The sequence below is a fragment of the Bufo bufo genome, chromosome 1, assembly GCF_905171765.1.
Source record: "Bufo bufo chromosome 1, aBufBuf1.1, whole genome shotgun sequence".
Lineage (NCBI taxonomy): Eukaryota > Metazoa > Chordata > Amphibia > Anura > Bufonidae > Bufo > Bufo bufo.
In genome coordinates, this window is record NC_053389.1 from 86510268 (window position 1) to 86533395 (window position 23128).

Here is a 23128-nt window from a genome sequence, read left to right on the forward strand (position 1 = left end):
AAATGTGAAGTTTCACATATTGCGCCAAAATATTTGCATCATTAGTGCCCATCAGCGCAATCGCAAATATATTGGAGCACTCTAACTGCATATAAAGCCATTTTTAATGTTCTGCCGTGCCAACCATTTTCTCCAGTCTCAGGAAACTTCTAGCAGCTTGGAAAATGCAGCAAAAGTGACCTACGCCTGTATTTTGCGTGCATTAAGCAAATATTACATTGCCGATTTTTCGCAATCAAGAAAATAATCTCGAATTCGCAAATATATGACGAATATTCGCCCAAATATTCGTGAAATATTGCAAATTCAAATATAGCCCCTGCTGCTCATCACTAGGCAGGAGCAGAGCTGCAGGGTCTAAGGAGACCCTGATTAGCTCTGCCTGTGTGTCATGCCCCCACAGGGGGCTGTTTTCCCTTGTAACTGGAGCTCCTGTGGAAACAGTGTCTTTTAATGACCTCCTGGGGGACATATTATGTGCCGAAAAGTAAAAAAATTATAATAAAAAATGCAAATAAAAAAATGTAAAAAATAAATAAATTTAAATGCAGTCGCTAACATAAACCGTCAGCATAGTCGCTCTGTTGTCTCGAACCTATACATTATATATGAAAACGATCATCACAAAATAGGGAACCCATTGCAATAATGAATTTTTGTGTCAGTTTTAATATTTAAGAAATAAAAAGCTATAATTAAAACAAAAATTACTTTTTAGTAATAATTAGTAGTTTTCCTCCAAATTAATAAAAAATATATATAAAAACCTCTAAAAAAACATTCTAAAAAAAGTCAAAAAAAATAATAAATTGCAAAAATTATTTTGGTAGTCAAACAAATAAAAATGCTTTGGTCACTAAACCACCACGTGCACAAAATTACAAAAAGTTGTCTGGACATTCAGGCCTTTTTGGGCCTGGTCATAAAAGGGTTAATTTATACGTCAACTCCCCCCATTAACCATGCAGACGACCTAAACAATGTCATCTTTATTAGTTTAACTAGAGCCCTCTATGGCCCAGACAGCCATGTGGTAATTAAATGCAGCATGGCCATGTTACAAGCACGAGCATGCCTTTTGGTTGTACCCTGGAGTCACACAGAGCTCACAGGACACAAGGAGCTCACACAGAGGCACAGGGAGCTTACACAGAGGCACAGGAAGCTCACACAGCGTGCACAGAGAGCGCACACAGTGGGCACAGGGAGCACACACAGGAGGGGACACAGGGAGAGCACAGGAGAGGGCACAGGAGAGGGCACAGGGAGAGCACACAGTGGGCACAGGGAGCACACACAGGAGGGGACACAGGGAGCGCACACAGCAGGCATAGGGAGCTCACACAGCTGGTTCACACAGGAGGGGCACAGGAAGCACACGCAGCAGGCACAGGGATCACACACAGGGAGCACACAGAGGGGGCGTAGGGAGCACACACAGCGTGCACATGAAGCTCACACAGCAGGCACATAGAGCACACACAGTGTGCACAGCACAGGGAGCAGACACAGTGGGCACAGGGAGCGCACAGGAGGGGGCACAGGGGAAACACAGAGCTGACAGTGGGAAATCACAGGTCAGTGACCCTAAGTATTTGAGGTCAGTGCAGGGCTGAGAGTGTGACCCCAGCAGCCCTGCACACCCTCCGCCACAGACACTGCTGCATGCTTCTTACTAGATGGAATTACCAGGTGCTTTAATTGGAGGGTCCTGGAAGCTCTGAAGTCCAGCAGCTGAGGTCAGAGCCTGTGGGTTGGACAGAGCAGAAGGCCCAGTCATCCCAGTCTGACGTTTGGGCCTTGCAGCCTGGAACAAGTGCAGGCAAAGGATGGGGGCGAAGCTATGTTAGCTCCGCCCACAGAGAACGTCCTGATGTGGTCTGTGGCATCAGGATTGTGGATAATGCTGGCCCGTCACCAAGCTATGGTGAGACGGGGGGACTGTGCGTGGGGGGTACTTAAGCATCTAACAGCAGGGGGCCCCTTTTGGAAAGGGGGCCCTGGGCAATTTCCCTGTTTGCCCCCCTAACACCAGCCCTGCACACACTATGTTGTAGCCTATCCCATTCTTCATTTTCTATGCCTGTTTTAGGCATAGAAAATAATCTAAATGTAAGCCAACAAGGAAGGTGTCTTGTGTTTAGAATCACCAAAGTTATGTAGAGGCCCGGCATCTCTACATAACTTCAGTGATCCACCACCAGCGCAGGGGCTTATTAAAAACAGTGTCTAAAACGTCGGTCTTAATAAATGTGCCCCTTACTTCTTGAGATCGGCAGAGGTCTCTACTAATTATAATGTTGTGAGAAACCTAGCAATATGACTATGTGACTTTCCCTTTAAGCATGGGCGGATTAGGAACTTAAAGTGGCCCTGGAAAAAAAAATAAAAGTGGCCCCATGTTGACAAAACAAGTAGGAAGGGCGAACAGAAGTAGACAGGCCTGCAATACTATAGTGCAGCACAGAATACCACCCCAACAGAACCAAATACCACAGGGCAGCACAAAATACTGCCACCCCACCAACAGTATTCAACTGTATCACACTTGAGTTCAGGAGGGCACCTGTGGCTGTTGAACACCAGATCATCATGTACCTGGCCTGCATTCATCAAGAGAGCTTAAGTGGCCCCCTGGGGAACGGCCCAGTGGGAAATTTCCTCTATGCTCTATGGCCAATCCGCCCCTGCCTTTAAGTTACACATGCAGTGCTAAGTAGAGATGTCCCGAATAGTTGGCCGGCGAATAGTTCCCGGCGAACATAGCTTTTTCGCGTTCGCCGCGGTGGGCGAACATATGCAATGTTCGGTCCACCCCCTATACATCATCATTGAGTAAACTTTGACCCTGTACCTCACAGTCAGCAGACACATTCCAGCCAATCAGCAGCAGACCCTCCCTCCCAGACCCTCCCACCTCCTGGACAGCATCCATTTTAGATTCATTCGGAAGCTGCATTCTTAGTGAGAGGAGGGACAGTGTAGCTGCTGCTGATTTAATAGGGAAATAGATAGCTAGGCTAGTGTATTCAGTGTCCACTACAGTCCTGAAGGACTCATCTGATCTCTGCTGTAAGGACAGCACCCCAAAAAGCCCTTTTTAGGGCTAGAACATCAGTCTGCTTTATTTTTTATTTTTTTCTGTGTAATATAATTGCAGTTGCCTGCCTGCCAGCGTGTGTGTCAGGCTTACAGCGTATACTGTGCCCACTTGCCCAGTGCCACCACTCATATCTGGTGTCACAATAGCTTGCATTTAAAAAAAAACGAAAACTTTTTTGACTGTAATAATCAGTCTGCTTTTTTTCCCTGTGTAATCTAATTGCAGTTGCCTGCCTGCCAGCGTGTGTGTCAGGCTCACAGCGTATACTGTGCCCACTTGCCCAGTGCCACCACTCATATCTGGTGTCACAATAGCTTGCATTTTAAAAAAACTAAAACTTTTTTGACTGTAATAATCAGTCTGCTTTTTTTTTCCCTGTGTAATCTAATTGCAGTTGCCTGCCTGCTAGCGTGTGTGTCAGGCTCACAGCGTATACTGTGCCCACTTGCTTAGGGCCACCACTCATATCTGGTGTCACAATAGCTTGCATTAAAAAAAAAAAAAACTTTTTGTTTTGGACTGTGAAATAATAGCAGTCATTTTCCTTCACACGTGTGCGTTTCAGGGCCTGCCAGGGCACAGTGTCACCAGTGCAACTCATATCTGGTGTAACAGTAGTACACATTTAAAAAAAAAATACAATTTTGACTGTCTGTAATAGATTGAATAGCAGTTAGTTGTCTGCAAGCGTGTGTGTCAGGCCTACAGCGTCTACTCTGCCAACTTCTGCCAGTGCACAGTGCCACTCATATCTGGTGTCACAGTAGCTTGCACGCATAGTACAACTTAACTAATCTAAAAAAAAATGACAGGCAGAGGCAGGCCACCCCGCAGGGGCCGTCGTGGTCATGGTGCTGTGATTCCCTTTGGCCCTAGAATAATGCCCAGTGTTCAGAGGCCACGTACCCTTAACTCAAAAAGTTCTGAGGACATAGTTGACTGGCTAACACAGGACACCTAATCTTCTACTGCTTCCGCTCGGAACCTTGACGCACCATCCTCCTCCAGCTTAGCTTCGGGCACCTCTCAAGTTACCACTCGCCCGCCTGCCGCCACCACCAACACTAGCACCACAGCCGCTTCACTTGATCCCTCAGAGGAGTTATTTACACATCAGTTGGAAGAAATGAGTGATGCGCAACCATTATTGCCAGAGGATGTAGATAACAGGGATATGTCTCAGTCAGGCAGCATTACACACATGGACGTACGGTGTGATGATGATGATGTTGTACCCGCTGCTGCTTCCTTTGCTAAGTTGTCAGATACAAGTGAAGCGGTTGATGATGACGATGTGTCCGTGGATGTCACGTGGGTGCCCGCTCGAAGAGAAGAAGAACAGGGGAAAAGTTCAGATGGGGAGACAGAGAGGAGGAGGAGACAAGTTGGAAGCAGGGGGAGGTCATGGCAAGGAGCTAGAGGCACAGTCAGACAGCATGCATCGGCACCCGGGGTCAGCCAGACAGCACGCCAATAAACTGTTGCCACCACCAGAATGACGGCATTGCAGAGCTCAGCAGTGTGGCATTTTTTTTGTGTGTCTGCCTCTGACAACAGCGATGCCATTTGCAACCTGTGCCAAAAGAAACTGAGTCGTGGGAAGTCCAACACCCACCTAGGTGCAACTGCTTTGCGAAGGCACATGATCGCACATCACAAGGGGATCAACGCCTATGGGATCAACACATGAGTACAAGCAGCACACAAACTCAAAGCCGCCATCCTCCTCCTGGTCCAGCATCTTCAGCCACGTCAACTACTGCTGTCCTCCTTGCCCCCTCTCAACCATCCGCCACTCCGTCTCTCGTCTTGAGCAGTTCCTGCTCATCTGCCCACAGTCAGGTGTCTGTCAAGGACAAGTTTGAGCGTAGGAAGCCAATGTCACAAAGTCACCCCCTTGCCCAGGCGTCTTATTAGATAAGATTAGAACAACATAACAAACCACAACTATCTGGCGGCACATTAGATTACACGCGCAGTGCCCCAAATTTGAAGTAGGAGGACTGACCAAGCATCTTTTTACATCTCCCTGTTCCTAAAATCGATGCCATATACACGTCCCCTGATAGGAATAGTACTACTTAACACACCTTATAATAACGCAGAGAGAGGCAATGCAGAGAGAGGAGTCTGAAGAAGAGGAGTCAGAGGAGGAAGGTGGCTTTGAGGAGGTGGAAGACCAACCACAGCAGGCAACCCAGGGGGCTTGTTGTCACCTTTCAGGGACCCTTGGTGTTGTACGTGGCTGGGTGGAGGAAGAGACCTTCAATGACATCAGTGAGGACAAGGAACGGGACATGGCTAGCTTGGTATCCAACCTTGTGCAAATGGGGAGTTTGCAGTTGTGCAAATGGACTGTTTGCGGTGCGTTAAACGGGGAGTTTGGTCTGTCACTGTGTAGCGGGCGTAACTCTTACACTACCTGATCGATACAACATCATACCTGATGTTTTAAAGCACGTTATTCCAAAGAATTTAGGAATGTTAGGTGATTTATGCCCTTTATGGATTAAAACCAGACTCTGCATCAACTATGTAATTTTCCATGGGAGTTTTGCCATGGATCACCCTTGCCACAGTCCAGGTGTTAGTCCCCTTGAAACAACTTTTCCATCACTATTGTGGCGAGAAAGAGTCCCTGTGGGTTTTAAAATTCGCCTGACTATTGAAGTCTATGGCGGTTCGCCCGGTTCGCCCGTTCGCGAACATTTGCAAAAATTCGCGTTTGCTGTTCGCGAACGGAAAATTTTATGTTCGCGACATCTCTAGTGCTAAGGAGCAAGATAAAATTCTACGTGTAGTTCTAAGACCACACATAGATTTTGTACCTGTCTTTGAAATACCTGTACACCAATATTCAATTTCAGGTGAGTTTTTATCTACTATTTTGGAGGAATAAAATCTCTCCTTGTGAAGATAATCTAGTTGGCATAGGGATCTTAAAGTTCAATGCTTCCTAGGAAAAAAATGTATGCAAAGCAGCTGTCCTCCAGGAAAAATAAAACAGTCTCTCTATTGGAGTAGCGGAGATACATTGCATAGAGTACCTTTATTTTTACCCAGGGAGCATTTCCTGGCCTATAAGACTCTATATGATACCTTGTCTCCACAATGTGAAATATTATTCACCCAGAACCACATCACAAGCCATTCACTCTGCCAACTAGTACCTTACTCTATTCTTACAAGTCACAAAAGCTGCAAGACAGCTGTCTGTAATGACACCCTTTTCCATATGAAGAAGATCCTGGTGTAGCTTACAGTATATCCTTAGTCCTATTCCAAGCCAAATAAAACAATTTGACATTGACTTATAGCAAAGATACCCCTAATAGGTTGCATTGGACAGGGTAGTGGTTTTCCTTAAAAAAAAAATAAAAAAACAACCCTGTATGGAGACTTACTGGAAGTGCTTCATGGCAAAACAATATGCAAAGAGGTATCTCCCCAGAAAAGAGAACCATTTTATTAATACCACCTTGTGAAAGTAGCTCCTTTTGAGTCCAAATCTGACCTTTTTAACAAGCCTTGGGTCCTTGCCCCTTATCACCGTGTTGGTTTCTGTCTGACTCATTCTGATAACTTGTATGCAGGCTAGGTAGAGTACTGGCTCTCCACTTCCGCAAGGCTCTAATGAGATGGTTCTCTTTCCTTTGGAAATACCACTAAGCATATTGTTTTCCCATGGACATTGCCAATAAGTCTCCATACCTTGGAGCACATCCAGTAAGTCTCCATACAAGGCTCGTCTCTATAAGGAGTGCCAGTACACTACCTAAGCTGCATATGCAATGTGCCGCCCCCCCCCCCCCCCCACCCCCCAGGGCTGATTGTGTCCCAGGTCTATAGGAATGCAGAGTGGTGTGGTGCGGCCTTAACAGTCTCTGTGTGTCATGGTGCTCCTACCTACATACTCTCGCTCCCCAAGGTTAGGCTCCAAATCAATAAAGGGAATGAGTAATGGTGGAGAATAGGTCAAGTTTGGACTCCTATAATGTTCAACAGCTTTACTTGCATAAACTTTCATTCAGACAATATCCAGGCTTTCTCTTGGTTCCACCAGGCTTTGGCATAAACTGACAGGCACACTTGATAACTCTGCTTTCTCTCTCTGCTGTGCTAAACTCAGCTTGGGTCTGGTTACTGGACTTTCGGTCGGTTCTGGTATTACTGGATTGGGGTACCTTTGGCAGTTGTTCCCCTCCTGACACTCAGTAAGCAAATTAGCAAGGAGCCAGTGTGCTCTATAAGCTACTTCCCTTTTGAGAGACTCTTGTCGCAGCTGGATAACTTTTCCCATTGCTGCTACATCTTCTACACATCTGCCTCCATCGCAAGCTTAGCTTAGACTGCACTGGCTGCTACCTGTTAGGCAGGTCTGGCTTCAACGGTGCCCAGGCTTAGACTGCTCCAAACTAGAACTTCAACCCCTCCCTCTGGTAGGAAGCAGGACTGGCCCACTTCTGCCCAAAATGGGGAGAATGGAATGGTGAGTTCCATTTTGTCTAGAGATCTCTCTCTCTTTCTCTGCCAGATACACACCTCCACCTGCTGGTGAACCAGGCATATTACATGAACAAAACAGTTTCATGACAGCATTATGAATGAACAGTGTTAAGGACCTGGAAATAAATACACAGATGGCATTAATGTTAGACCATTAGAGATGGTAGCAGAGTACAGAAATGGTAATACCACTCCGGGGTATGACATACAGAAGGCATCACACTCAGACAAAATAAGTAAACTAGTTTTTCCATCATTAAGATAAAATACAGTGTCAGTTTCTTCATTGTTTAGGGCAGGGGCAGATTGGCAACAGACCTTACAGGGAAATTTCCCGGTGGGCCGATGCCCCAGGGGCCACCTGAGCCCTCCTCACGGCCGTCCAGCGGAAGATTTTATAGATGTTTTTTGTGCTGTTGGCAATGTTTTGTTATGCACTGTGGTATTTGGCTCTCTTGGGGTGGTATAATGTGCCAAAATATGGTATTGCTGGCCCTGCTTTCCATCAATTTGGACCGGACTATAAAACTGGGCCACTTTTAGTATTTTTTTCCAGGGCCACTTTAAGTTTCCAGTCTGCCCCTGGTTTAGGGGGCCTCCTCTAAGAGTCAACCTGTAGTCTTAATAAGAGATTCATCAAAACTTGCTTAGTTGTCCATCGCAACCAATCATATTCAACCTTACATTTTCCAAAGGAGCTCAAAAAATTAAAAGTGGAGAAACTAAGAAGCCAGAAACTAGGCCAGTTTTCCTTTACACCACTTTGATAAATCTCCACCTTAGACTTGAGATTTTAGAATCATAGGGGGCTTTTTCTAAGATATTTACAACACTATGGTGGCATTAAAAAGTTGCAAATTATTGTGCACACCATATTTGCACCATAATTTGTGACTTTTCAAAAGTGGCAAGAAAAGGGAGTAGGTCTTAGCGGGAGAGGAGGGGGTTATCATACCCGAATTTTTTATAACTCATGCCAGAAAATGCAGACTTGAGTTTCTGGCACTCCAGTGCAGAAAGATCAACAATGGTGTATCGGAATGCTAGTCTTGATAAATCTCCCCCATGTGTATTTCTTCAGTTTAAAAAATGTCTAATCATAGTATGTGGTGTACTTAAAATCACTGTAAAAAATAAATTAAAATCTGTTGGCAAAGTTAAAGTGCACTTATCATTCAATAAAATCCTACTCAGCGAGTGAGTGAGCTACTTCTGGTCAAATACATGGTTTATTTCTACTTTTCTCCTTTCCTTTCCTAGCATGCAGTTTCATAGACATAGAATGAGATAGAAGCTACATCACCTCCCTCCTCCCTCTCTCTCCTTATCAAGAACTGATCTTATTACTCAATGTGTAATTTTCAAGGACTGAGATTTTGAACATTTACAAAGAGTATGCAGGCCCAGAAAGGGGGACTACTGTCTCCTTGAAGTTCTATTGATATACCGTATTTTTCGCTTTATAAGACGCACCTGATGATAAGACGCACCTAGGTTTTTGAGCCGGAAAATAAGAAAAAAAATATTTTCAACCAAAAGTTGTGCTTTTGGTGGGTTTTGAACTATTGGTGGTCTGTGGATGACACACTTATGGGGGATCTGTGGATGAAACTGTTATGGAGGGGATCTGTGGATGACACACTGTTATGGGGATCTGTTGATGACACTGTTATGGGGGATCTGTGGATGACACTGTTATAGGGGATCTGTTGATGACACTGTTTTGGGGGATCTGTGGATGACACTTATGTGATTATAACACCCATCATCCTAAAGAATACACTGATGTACTGTACATTGGTGTATTCTCAAGGATGAGGGGAGTTATAGTCAGATTAAATATAAACACTATCCAGGGACTGTTCTGTAATTGGCATGTGTTTATATTAAATATGACTATAACCCCCCTCATCCATAGGAATCCACTCATATACTGCAGTACATGGGTGGATTCCTATGGATGAGGGGGGTTATAGTCATATTTAATATAAACACATGCCAATTACAGAACAGTCCCTGGACAGTGTTTATATTAAATACTATAACCCCCCTCATCCATAGCAATCCACTCATACACTGCAGTACATGAGGGATGTATGAGCAGAGAGAAGCAGGGCTGGCAGGCACAATAACAGAGGCGCTGGAGCGCACAGTGTGACAGGCATCCAGCACATAGACGAGAAGACCGGGACCCTGGAGCTTAGGTCAGTGCCCCCGGCAGCAGCTGGAGGGGAGAGGGGGGAGAACGGAGAAGATAATACTTACTGGAGCTGCAGGCTCCGGTCCCGGGTGCGCACCAGACGTGCGGGCTGGCTGCTGGAGGAGGGGAAAGGGGGAAAAATGTTTACTTACAGGATGTGAGGACTCTGGTGCCAGGTGCGCACCGGACGTGCGGGCTGGCTGCTGGAGGAGGGGACACTTTTACTTACTGGAGCTGAGGGCTCCCGTCCCGGGCGCTGGCGGCAGCGGAGCATAATAAGTGAAGCCGCCAGCCTGCCCATACCTGGTGCGGTCTTGTTAAGGAAGCGCGGGCTGGAGGCAGAAACCTTCAGTGAAGCCGCCAGCCCACCCAACAGTTTAATGGCCACCTAATTTGAATCGCATTCGTTTTATAAGACGCAGTGACTTTTTCCCTCCACTTTGGAGGGGAAAAAAGTGCGTCTTATAAAACGAAAAATACGGTATGCGAGAACAAAAATTCAACCATAGCTATATGCACTAGCTATAAAATAGGCATGTTCAATATTACTTGGTTTAAGTCAGTATTTAATGTGTTTATATGGGTCAAAAGTAAAGAATTATCCTTTTTCAATTTTATATTGTTTCAGCTTCTAATGAGTGCCTCATTGAAAACCCTGCATTTGTCATCTACTCCTCTGTTGTGTCCTTCTATGTTCCTTTTATTGTTACACTCTTGGTGTATGTCCAGATTTATATTGTCCTAAGAAAGAGGAGGAAAAGGGTAAACACTAAGCGCAACAGTGGAGGCGTGCATACAGTAGCCCACAAGGTAAGTTATATCTCCCTAGGTGTTAAATCCAGAATACACAATACTACTGTATATATCCACATTAATATGCTATCTATACTGCCTACGACGCGTTAAAATAGTTTATGTCTGCACACAGGGGTGCACCTATCCTTTCTGCTGCCTGACGTGAAAATTGAAATGGCGCCCAACCTCCCCAGCCCTGCTGTTTAATGCATACTGTCGGGAGATATTCCCACAGCCATGCCACTGCACCGACTTGCCCCACCTGGCCTCATTGGTGGTGGACCTATGTCTGCACATATACAGTACATCACACTTACTGCACATACTTATCAACATGGTAGAAAATAAAACCTTGAGTCTTTAAAGTTCCCTATTGAAAACATAATTATATTATATCCATTTAAAAATTAACAATCTCTTCTCCTGTTGAAGCTCACGTGTGTTGAGGGGGCTGCCATTCCATCCTGACAGGGTGAGCACATTTTAATAATTATTGATGGTTAGCACTGCACCTAGATAGGAAGTATATTCTAGTAGTGGTATGGGCCAGTGTTTATTACTTGCAATTTTTTCATTGTTGCAAATGTTTGTGCAATTATTTGTTTCTATGTACGGCCTCCCTGCTGGTTTATATGGGCGGCATAATATTGGATCCCAAATGCTTTTGTATTGTTAATTTTTAAATGGACTTAATAAAATTATGTTTTAATGGGGAACTTGAAATACTCAGGGTTTTCTTTTCTACTAATTTATTAATTGAGTTGCTTCCACTACAAACATGGGAATATATAAATTTTGACATATTTTTAAAGATTATCAATATTGTAGTTAGTAAATTCAGAGCATGAATGCCTCACCTACAGGAACTCCCCAAACTCTCAGAGACCATCTATTTATGTGTTCTTCTTGAACAATCCACACCCATTTTCAGCCCAGAACAGCGTGAATTTGCCATGACTGTCTCTGTAAATTAGGAACAGCTAGTAATTAGAGATGAGCAAAGTTTTGAAAAATTTGGACTCTGCCGAATGTCACAAAGAAATTAAATTTGTGACGAATTCCTTAGTCACGAAGCACATTCCTTTGTATGTAGCAGACACAATGACAGGGAATGGCGATCGTGCCACCCCCGTCATTAAACCCTTCGATGACACGTTCATCACTGATCATGTCATCTGAGGCTATAATTTAGGCCTTTCAGTGGTTAATCAGGGTAAAAATAAATACTCATCTTATCCATTTGCTTGCATAGAGGCAGTCGCGGCCATCTTGATTGTAGACACCACGCAAAATCTTGTGTGGAGACGTAATGACGTCATCACTGATGACGCCACCGCACACCACAATCAAGATGGCCACAGCGGCCTCTTTGCTCGCAAATGGATGAGGTGAGTATGTATTTTTTTTTATTTTTACTGCGAGGAAATTCAACTTCAAGGGTGAATCAATTTTTTCCTGAAATTTAGATCAAAGTCAATTTATTTAGCTTCGATTCGCACAACACTACTGGTTAATATGCATTTTAGCCATACAAAATTAATCTATTATTAAGGTTTCACACTGAGCCTTCATGTTGCTGTTCTAATGGCTGGATGTATAGCCCTGTATTTCTGAAAGCTCATAAAAACTCATTTAAACTCATATTCTTAGCAGTCTGATAAGAATTTAGCTATAATGAGTGTTCATGAGCTGTCAAAAATTCAGAGGTAAGGGCTCTACATCCAGCCATCAGAACAGCAACATGACGGCTCAGTGTAAAACTGAAAGTAAGATACTGTGCAGATATGTTGAAATGTAACCCTGTATAAAGCAAACTATTAAAAGTATTTGATAAAGACAAATAAAAAATAAAAAAGTTTAGTCCAAAATGTGTAAAATGCAATCATAAAAAATGCCCCTGAAGCTGTTCATAGCTTTTAATGCTTTGTAGATACACCCAGTATATGCTATGCATAATTTATTTTTATTTTTTTAGTTTAGCTTAATTACTTTCAAATTTTCTTAAAGAAGCAAGCTTATATTGTGGCTAGATGCTGTTCTTCTCCTACTAAGCACTTTGTTTCATAGGACAAATGTACTCACCCAGAAGATGTGAAGCTGTGTGCTGTCTTTGTTAAATCCAATGGGAGCTTCGCAGCAAATAAAAAGAAAGTGGTAAGTATTATAATGACAAACTGTGTGTAGAAGGAAGTCTTTTTTAAAGTATCAATTGCTATGCTGCAAATGATAATGCAACAACAGGCTGCTATAATAAGTAGAGGGGAAAAAGGTAAACCTTGTTCTATAGGTGAAAAGAATGCAAGTTATGTAGGATATGTAGCTATGTAAGTCAAAGGCAGTAATTGTAGAAAAGGATCATGTTAAGGTGGGGGGGGGGGTCGTGTGGTAGTACAATGATGTTAAAAAGGCATGACATTATTATATAATACAATACTTAGGCAATTCATCAAGGGTCTATTCACAATGTGTCGACGTCTACTGAATGTCTATTGAATGTTGATCCACAGGCATCATGCGCCCATCATACTGACAGAGGCAAGGATTTCTGCCAGGATTTTAACGTATGCACAGTAGATTACAATATTTCATGGGGAAACATGCAGTAAAAAAAAGAAAAAAGTATCCCCATGATACACAATGGTATCCATTAAATGTCAGTGTTCAAGGTTTCCTTTGGTACATCCTTCTGATGAAAGTCTCATATACACACATGTAACTCAATGTTACAAGACTATAATTTCTGCAAAATTCAAACCATATAGTTACATTAAAGGGCCCTTTATCAATTATATTATAGCACTATGGGGCAGAATTACTATTGAAAATGTGCCAGTTTTTTGGGGAAGAATTTGCACCAAAAATCTGGTGCACAAGCTTTGAACTGTCTTTGTTGTGAGGTTTAGACACTTTTCTTACTTCAGTCCTCATTGGATTTGTGATTTAGCAGGAAAAGGTGTGGCTTAAATGCCACAATGTGCACCAAAATAATGCAGCAAAAATTTGGCAAATTTTGGGAGTAAAACTAAGCCAACAAATAGGTGATGTAAAATTAGACAAAACAGTGAATAGTGGCACCAGCTTTGTCATCCTGTACTGGCCACTGTGATAAATCTGGCACAGTTTAAAGGGGTTTTCTGTGAGTACAAAATTGATGACCTATCAGCAATATAAGATCAGTGAGGGTCTCACTTCTGACAAAGGTCACTGTACCCTTACCATAAGACAACAAGCTAACACCTTCTAGTTTGTAGAAATCACTTTTCCACCTGCCACATGTTGGACCGACTATATGACGATAGAAATACTGTGAAAGATTTCTCCCCTCTGTAACCTCGACGTTAGCTAGTGGCAGCTCATGCGTGACACCTGCAGTTTGCACATGCCCTTTGAGGAGGCCACTTTATTTGTCAGTCGTCAGGACTACGGGATGAATGATTTAATTAAATTTCTTCACATCTTGGATAGTGTTGGACGCGAATATTTGAATAGCGAATATTAATCGCGAATATCGGCACTTCGAGAATTTGTGAATATTTAGAATATAGTGATATATATTCGTAATTTCAAATATTCTAGATTTTTTTTTCATCAGTAACCTCCCTTCTTGCTTGTGGGCCAATGAGAAGGCTTCAGTGTCTTTGTCTGAGCTTAGCAACATCCCTAGCAACCCATAGGAAAGCTGCCTACCCCTTACTATATAAGAACCCCCCCCCCCAGCAGCCCTTGTATGCAGTATTTTGCAGATCTGAGAGAGACAGCAGTGTTATTGATGTGCTCTCTGCTTTACTGTGTCATTACATTAGATTGTTAGTTAGTTAGTTAGCTTATATACAGTACAGACCAAAAGTTTGGACACACCTTCTCATTTAAAGAGTTTTCTTTATTTTCATGACTATGAAAATTGTAGATTCACACTGAAGGCATCAAAACTATGAATTAACACATGTGGAATTATATACATAACAAACAAGTGTGAAACAACTGAAAATATGTCATATTCTAGATTCTTCAAAGTAGCCACCTTTTGCTTTGATTACTGCTTTGCACACTCTTGGCATTCTCTTGATGAGCTTCTAGAGGTAGTCCCCTGAAATGGTTTTCACTTTACGGTTGTGCCCTGTCAGGTTTAATAAGTGGGATTTCTTGCCTTATAAATGGGGTTGGGACCATCAGATGCGTTGAGGAGAAGTCAGGTGGATACACAGCTGATAGTCCTACTGAATAGACTGTTAGAATTTGTATTATGGCAAGAAAAAAGCAGCTAAGTAAAGAAAAACGAGTGGCCATCATTTCTTTAAGAAATGAAGGTCAGTCAGTCAGCCGCAAAATTGGGAAAACTTTGAAAGTAAGGGCTATTTGACTATGAAGGAGAGTGATGGGGTGCTGCGCCAGATGACCTGGCCTCCACAGTCACCGGACCTGAACCCAATCGAGATGGTTTGGGGTGAGCTGGACCGCAGAGTGAAGGCAAAAGGGCCAACAAGTGCTAAGCATCTCTGGGAACTCCTTCAAGACTGTTGGAAGACCATTTCAGGGGACTACATCTTGAAGCTCATCAAGAGAATGCCAAGAGTGTGCAAAGCAGTAATCAAAGCAAAAGGTGGCTACTTTGAAGAACCTAGAATATGACATATTTTCAGTTGTTTCACACTTGTTTGTTATGTATATAATTCCACATGTGTTAATTCATAGTTTTGATGCCTTCATAGTCATGAAAATAAAGAAAACTCTTTGAATGAGAAGGTGTGTCCAAACTTTTGGTCTGTACTGTATATAATACAGATAGTTAGGGGGAGATAGTCAGTGTAGGTTAGATAGTGATATAGTGTAGCTGATAGGTTCTGCTGTCCATACATACATGTCCATACATACATGGCCAGTAGTGTGGCATCAAAGCGAGTGTTAAGTGTGGCAGGGAGCATAGTTACCCCAAAGAGAACTTGTCATGCCCTGCTCAGTTATGTGCGGAGGTCTGCCAGGTTAGCAGCACGTGTGTAGTTTTTTGTTTGTTTTGGGTTTGGAGTTGAGCTGTATCTGCCTCCCTTCAGGTGCACTGGGTCGTGTGAGTTTAAATTACGCCCCTTCCCAGTGTCCTGTGCGGGTTATAGCTTCTATCTTGCTCTGGGGAAAGGTGGATTTGCTGTTTCTGCTCTGCTACAAAGATAAGTTGGTTTTGGTTTCCTTTTTCTGTTCTGTCTAGGCTGTTAGAGAGACACCTGCCTCCTCCGGGACCTGAGGAAGCAGGCTGCCTCTTTCCCCCTTTCCACCATCTCAGGGACTTGAGGGAATCTTCAGCCTTAGGCACGGGGGCACGTTTATTCCCACCTTTAGGGTCTGAACGTCGGCACAGAAGTCCAGGGAGAGCTGTTAGGGAATTGTCAGGAGGTGACCTTTATTCCCAGCTTCTGGCCTAGACGCTTGTTTTGAGGTTTTCTATGTGTTTATTGTATCTTCTATCCTACCCACCGTGACAGAACTCGTCTTTGAGCACAACATGTTGAGAGATTAACCATTATAAAGATGAATCAGGTGTGGATAAGCTAGGATTTCCACACACGGGTGCCTCATGCATCAGATCAGAACATTCTGGGTGCCACACCAAAACATTGTAAAAAAAATGGCCACCCTCACCACTCTGACTGGGCCACTGTGTTGACTCCTCATGCTGTTGCCACCCTCGCCAGTCTGTTCTGGGGACACTAGTGTCTCTTTTTGGCCTTGTTGATATCAGTTTATTTTACTGTTCTGATCCGTCAGGAGAACCAAAAAATCAAAAACACAACGGATCCTGTGTTTGGAGCATCTATAAGGCCTCTATCACAAAGTCAGTATTTTGTATCAGGATTTGATCATGATTTGGAATCCAAAAGCAGGAGTGGGTCCAAACCACAGAAGACTTGCAAGTATTTCCATCACGTGTCATCTCTGTTTTGGACCGACTCCTGTTTTCAATACCGATCAATAACTAACTAAATACTGACCGTGTGAGGGTTGATACTCTCAGAAGTGGATAGGTCATTAATATGTAAAGACTGGAGAACCTCCTACACCAGTGAACTGACATAAGAAGGTTCAAGTGTCATGTTGCCCAAAAATAGTAATAATTTTATTTAGTAAATGATCAAAAAAATGATGATTAAAAAAAATCTGTGATCACACTTGTTTGCTTCCTTTACTCATATTAATTTCTAGAGAAGCAGTGGCATATGCTCATGCTTCTCTCCAACTGGGAATAAAGACTTGTAACCAGGGGCGTTGCTAGATTCTGAAGAGATCCGGGGCATGAGCCCATGTGAAGCCACGCCCCCACCCCATAAAGTCACACCCTCATCACCACCGGGGGGGGGGCCTTAACAGTAGTTATTAACCCCTTTCAGCAGTCCACCTTCAGTGAATGGGGGACTGCTGAATGGGGTTAATAACTACAGTGACCCCCAGATCATCCATAACAATGTCATCCACAGATCCCCCATAAGTGTCATCCACAGATATCCCATAAGTGTCATCCACAGATCCCCCATAAGTGTCATCCACAGATCCCCCATATGTGTCATCCACAGAACCCCCATAAGTGTCATCCACAGATCCCCCATAAGTGTCATCCACAGATCCCCCATAAGTGAGAACTTTGGAGAGAGTTCAGAGAAGAGCTACTAAACTGGTACATGGATTGCAGGATAAAACTTACCAGGAAAGATTAAAGGACCTTAATAGCTTGGAAGAAAGACGTAAAGGGAATCAACAAAGTAAAAGAGGAGAGAATATTTAAAAGAAGAAAAACTGCTACAAGAGGACATAGTTTTAAATTAGAGGGGCAAAGGTTTAAAAGTAATATCAGGAAGTATTACTTTACTGAGAGAGCAGTGGATGCATGGAATAGCCTTCCTGCAGAAGTGGCAGCTGCAAATACAGTGAAGGAGTTTAAGCATGCATGGGATAAGCATAAGGCCATCCTTCATATAAGATAGGGCCAGGGGCTATCCATAGTATTCAGTATATTGGGCAGACTAGATGGGCCAAATGGTTCTTATCTGCCGACACATTCTATGTTTCTATGTGTCATCCACAGATCCCCCGTAAGTGTCATCCACAGATCCCCCATAAGTGTCATCAACAGATCCTCCATAAGTGTCATCCACAGATCCCCCATAAGTGTCATCCACAGATCCCCCATAAGTGTCATCCACAGATCCCCTTCCAGCCCAGCGCCGCCTCCTAGAAAATTTATTCACTTTACTGCCTCTGTCATCCACAGATCCCCTCCCTACCCAGCACTGCCTCCTAGGTAATTTATTCACTTCACTTGCCTCTGTAATCTCGCACAGGCGCACTGGCAGAGGCATCGTCTAACGAGGTGCGCTGGAAGACGGTGCATGCTCACTTTGCTCGACGATGCCTGTGCCAGTGCGCCTGTGCGAGATTACAGAGGCAAGTGAAGTGAATAAATTAGCTAGGAGGCGGCGCTGGGCGGGGAGGGTATCTGTGGATGACATAGGCAGTGAAGTGAATAAATTAGCGAGGAGGTGGCGCTGCGGGCCCCCGCCGGCCCTGCATTCGTCTGACTTTTGTGGCCCGATTAGCCAGCGTTTGGTGTCCCTAACAGTATGTCCCAGCTCCACAAAGCAACCTCTCCCTACACTGGCAAAACACAGAATGTTAAATGGCTGCCAAATTGGGTTCTGTTATAGGGTGGGGGTGTGTCCATGTGCTGAAACATCTAAATTGGCTATCCTGTCCCACCTGATGGATGTGTCATGGGTCAAAGTTCGGCGCAATGCAAACGAATATGGCGCATGCGAACATTGCCATATGTTCGTATGTTCTGCGAATCGCGAACGAGCAAAGTTCACCGCGAAACGATCGCCGAGCAAACTGCAAGGCCATCTCAACTTAAGAATGCTATTATTTTACGTTATAACCATGTTATAATCGAAAATAATAAAATCAACCGAATACTCGGCAGTTTGGGTTCGCTCAACCCTATTTAACAGTTACAGTGGGATGCGAAAGTTTGGGCAACCTTGTTAATCGTCATGATTTTCCTGTATAAATCGTTGGTTGTTACCATAAAAAATGTCAGTTAAATATATCATATAGGAGACACACACAGTGATATTTGAGAAGTGAAATGAAGTTTATTGGATTTACAGAAAGTGCGCTATAATTGTTTAAACAAAATTAGGCAGGTGCATAAATTTGGGCACCACAAAAAAGAAATGAAATCAATATTTAGTAGATCCTCCTATTGCAGAAATGATAGCCTCTAAACGCTTGCTGTAGGTTCCAATGAGAGTCTGGATTCTGGTTGAAGGTATTTTGGACCATTCCTCTTTACAAAAGATCTTTAGTTCATTCAGGTTTGATGGCTTCCGAGCATGGACAGCTCTCTTTAAGTCACACCACAGATTTTCAATTATATTCAGGTCTGGGGACTGAGATGGCCATTCCAGAACGTTGTACTTGTTCCTCTGCATAAATGCCTTAGTGGATTTTGAGCAGTGTTTAGGGTCGTTGTCTTGTTGAAAGATCCAGCCCCGGCGCAGCTTTGTCACTGATTCCTGGACATTGGTCTCCAGAATCTGCTGATACTGAGTGGAATCCATGCGTCCCTCAACTTTGACAAGATTCCCAGTACCTGCACTGGCCACACAGCCCCACAGCATGATGGAACCACCACCATATTTTACTGTAGGTAGCAGGTGTTTTTCTTGGAATGCTGTGTTCATTTTCCTCCATGCATAACGCCCCTTGTTATGGCCAAATAACTCAATTTTAGTTTCATCAGTCCACAGCACCTTATTCCAAAATGAAGCTGGCTTGTCCAAATGTGCTTTAGCCCACCTCAAGCGGTACTTTTTGTGCTGTGGGCGGAGAAAAGGCTTCCTTTGCATCACTCTCGCATACAGCATCTCCTTGTGTAAAGTGCGCCGAATGTTTGAACGATGCGCAGTTACTCCATCTGCAGCAAGATGATGTTGTAGGTCTTTGGTGCTGGTCTGTCGGTTGACTCTGACTGTTCTCACCATTCGTCGCTTCTGTCTATCCGAGATTTTTCTTGGTCTGCCACTTCGAGCCTTAACTTGAACTGAGCCTGTGGTCTTCCATTTCCTCAATATGTTCCTAACTGTGGAAACAGACGGCTGAAATCTCTGAGACAGCTTTCTGTATCCTTCCCCTAAACCATGATGGTGAACAATCTTTGTCTTCAGGTCATTTGAGAGTTGTTTTGAGACCCCAGTGTTGCTACTCTTCAGAGAAAAATAAAAGAGGAGGGAAACTTACAATTGACCCCCTTAAATACTCTTTCTCATAATTGGATTCACCTGTGTATGTAGGTCAGGGGTCACTGAGCTTACCAAGCCAATTTGAGTTCCAATAATAAGTTCAAAAGGTTTTGGAATCAATAAAATGACAACAGTGCCCAAATTTATGCACCTGCCTAATTTTGTTTAAACAATTATAGCACACTTTCTGTAAATCCAATAAACTTCATTTCACTTCTCAAATAACAGTGTGTGTGTCTCCTATATGATATATTTAACTGACATTTTTTATGGTAACAACCAACGATTTATACAGGAAAATCATGACGATTAACAAGGTTGCCCAAACTTTCGCATCCCACTGTATGTTTGTGAACATAGTAGGAGTTTACTGTTTGGTTCAATATTTTAGCAAGAAAAAAATAATATATTCTTATTATAAATATTATTTAAAATATGGGAACTGTAATGATGGCTGTGTTGGTTGTTGTAAACCAGACTTAACAGAAAGAAATATGATTAAACATGATTATACATTTTAGATGCAGCATCTTTTTAGTATTATTAAAGGGTTTTACCATTGTTAAAATGAGTGCCAGTAATGCAAATAAGAAATAGAATAGTATTTTCCAGAATATAAGTATTGTAAAAAAAAAATATATATTATTTGAAATGGTCTGAGCTACATATGTTTATTTAGGGAAAGGCGCGGCACTCTAGTCTTCTATGTGATAGGGTGCAGGTTGTCTTGACCTCCCGGCCCGACAGAATTAAGTAAATATGACAATCGCACTCCAATTTCAATGCGGAAAGGTAGTTATTTAATTAGAATAGGCAACTTCACAATACGGTGTGACGTTTCGGTCCAAACATGACCTTTATCAAACTCTGTGAGAAAAGTAGCATATATAGAAATAAGATACATGTAAATTACATGTGGATTGAGAAATGCATGTAGTAATAATATAGAGATGATAATAATATCTCATAGGTCACACTATCATACAACTTGGAATAACAATGATTCTTAGACACTTCATATATGGTGTAAACACAAGTCACATGGTCTATGATATCCTAGCGAGCATAATGTAGAAAATAAATAGCGTGGGATCTGCCAGGGGTCCCTGCACACGAAAATGGCATATACAGATTTTGATAACATATAGACAAGATAGCAAACAGATACGAAGCTGTAGAAAATTAAGGAAAATGTACTCTTTATGATTTAACAACATCTTGAAATAGTATTCTAGGTGGAAGAAAAGGGTTGTATAAGGACCGGGTGCCCCCTTCACTTACCAGGTTGCCAGGTGGAGAGACGGATAGTGAGCAGGAAAGATAGGTAGTAAACTTCACCCCAGCAAAGCTGCTGTTGGACTAAAGGAATGCTGGGTTTAAAAAGACCAGGGACAGGAAGTAGGTGGGAGGGGCCTTGCATCGGCTACATATGGTTATGACTAGAGATGAGCGAATCGAATCAGACAATGTGGAATTAGATCCGAATTTCAAGAAAAATTGGATTTGCAACAAATTGCGAATTTCCTCGCGCTTTGTGGTAACGAATCACAATATTTCCAAAAATGGCGACTACAATATCGGCTACACATGTGAGGACATGGGGAACTCTGGGAAGGCGGATGGCCCATAATGCCATGCATGCAGCTGATCAGAGCCAGCCAGCCCTGTGATGTCACAGCCATATAAATACGGCGGCCATTTTGGATTCATACATTTTCCAGCGTTAGGAGTGCAGGGACAGACGTGAGTAGGCGCTAAGGACAGCATTAGGAAAAACCTCATTGTGACAAAAAAACTGAAAAAAACAATTTATAAGTGCAGGGGAAGGAATCATTTTACAGCATCTTAGTGCAGGGAGAGACGTCAGAAGGCACTAGGGACAGTGCCAGAAAAGTGATTTACAAGTGCACGGAAAGGATAGGGAGGAATCATTTCACAGCATCTTAGTGCAGGGAGAGACGTCAGAAGGCGTTAGGGACAGTGCTAGAAAAGCGATTTACAAGTGAAGGGAAGAAAATGTGGGGATTCAAATAGCCATTATACAGCTGTCATTCCAGCAATTTGTTCTTGTGGTGCAAGTGCCATGTTGAAAAGCCTTTGGCAGCTTATATTTTTTCAAACAAGAAAAATATATTCTCAGTTCACGTTGGTGGTTATATATGTTAAAAGCGTACAGAAAGAAAAAAATATATGCGCTTCACTGGTGCACTTGTTTGTGGCAAAAGCGTTTAGTGGCCTATTTCATTATAGAAAGAAAAATATATATGAACTTTACTGGTGCACTTATTTGTTGCAAAAGCGTTCAGTGGCCTATTTCATTATAGAAAGACAAAATATACTCACTTCACTGGTGCAGTTATTTGTGGCAAAAGGGTTTAGTGCCCTATTTCATTATAGAAAGAAAAAAATATACGCACTTCACTGGTGCACTAAGGCTACTTTCATACTGGCGTTTTGGTTTCCGTTTGCGAGATCCGTTCAGGGCTCTCACAAGCGGTCCAAAACAGATCCGTTTTGCCCTTAATCAATTCTGAATGGATAAGAATCTGCTCAGAATGCATCAGTTTTGCTCAGTTTGCCTCCGTTCCGTCTCCATTCCGCTTAGGAGGCGAACACCAAAACACTGCTTGCAGAGTTTTTTTGTCCGTCTGATGAAACTGAGCCAAATGGATCCACACTGACAGAATATGGCACAATAGAAAACTCATCTGTCTCCCATAGACTTTCAATGGTGTTCAAGATGGATCTGTCTTGGCTATGTTAAAGATAATAGAAACGGATCAGTTCTGAACGGATGCATGCGGTTGTATTATCTGAACGGATGCGTTTGTGCAGATCCATGACGGATCCGCACCAAACACGAGTGTGAAAGTAGACTTATTTGTGGCAAAAGCATTTAGTGGCCTATTTCATTATAGAAAGAAAAAAATATATACGCACTTCACTGGTGCACTTATTTGTGGCAAAAGCGTACAGTGCCCTATTTCATTATAGAAAGAAAAAAAATATACGCACTTCACTGGTGCACTTATTTGTGGCAAAAGCGTTCAGTGGCCTATTTCAGTACAGAAAAATATATATATACTCACTTCATTGGTGCATTTATTTCTGCTAAAAGCGTTTACTGATTATATTCTTAGTTCACTTCTGCAGTTTTATGTCTTGAAAGCGTTTAATGGCCTATTTCAGTACAAAAAAATATATATATTCTCAGTTCATGTCGGCGGTTATATGTGTTGA

General features: G+C 42.8%; 1 protein-coding gene across 3 annotated transcripts in view; it reads left to right on the forward strand.

Annotated features, from left to right (window-relative positions):
* The window catches only part of DRD2 (dopamine receptor D2), a 337249-nt gene that overhangs the window by 240959 nt on the left and 73162 nt on the right, over positions 1-23128 (forward strand). For all 3 annotated transcript variants that reach the window (XM_040415550.1, XM_040415549.1, XM_040415548.1), the window contains exons 4-5: positions 10438-10619; positions 12672-12758. In XM_040415550.1, coding sequence (XP_040271484.1) covers positions 10438-10619; positions 12672-12758 — 269 coding nt within the window. The remainder of the gene's footprint in view (positions 1-10437; positions 10620-12671; positions 12759-23128) is intronic.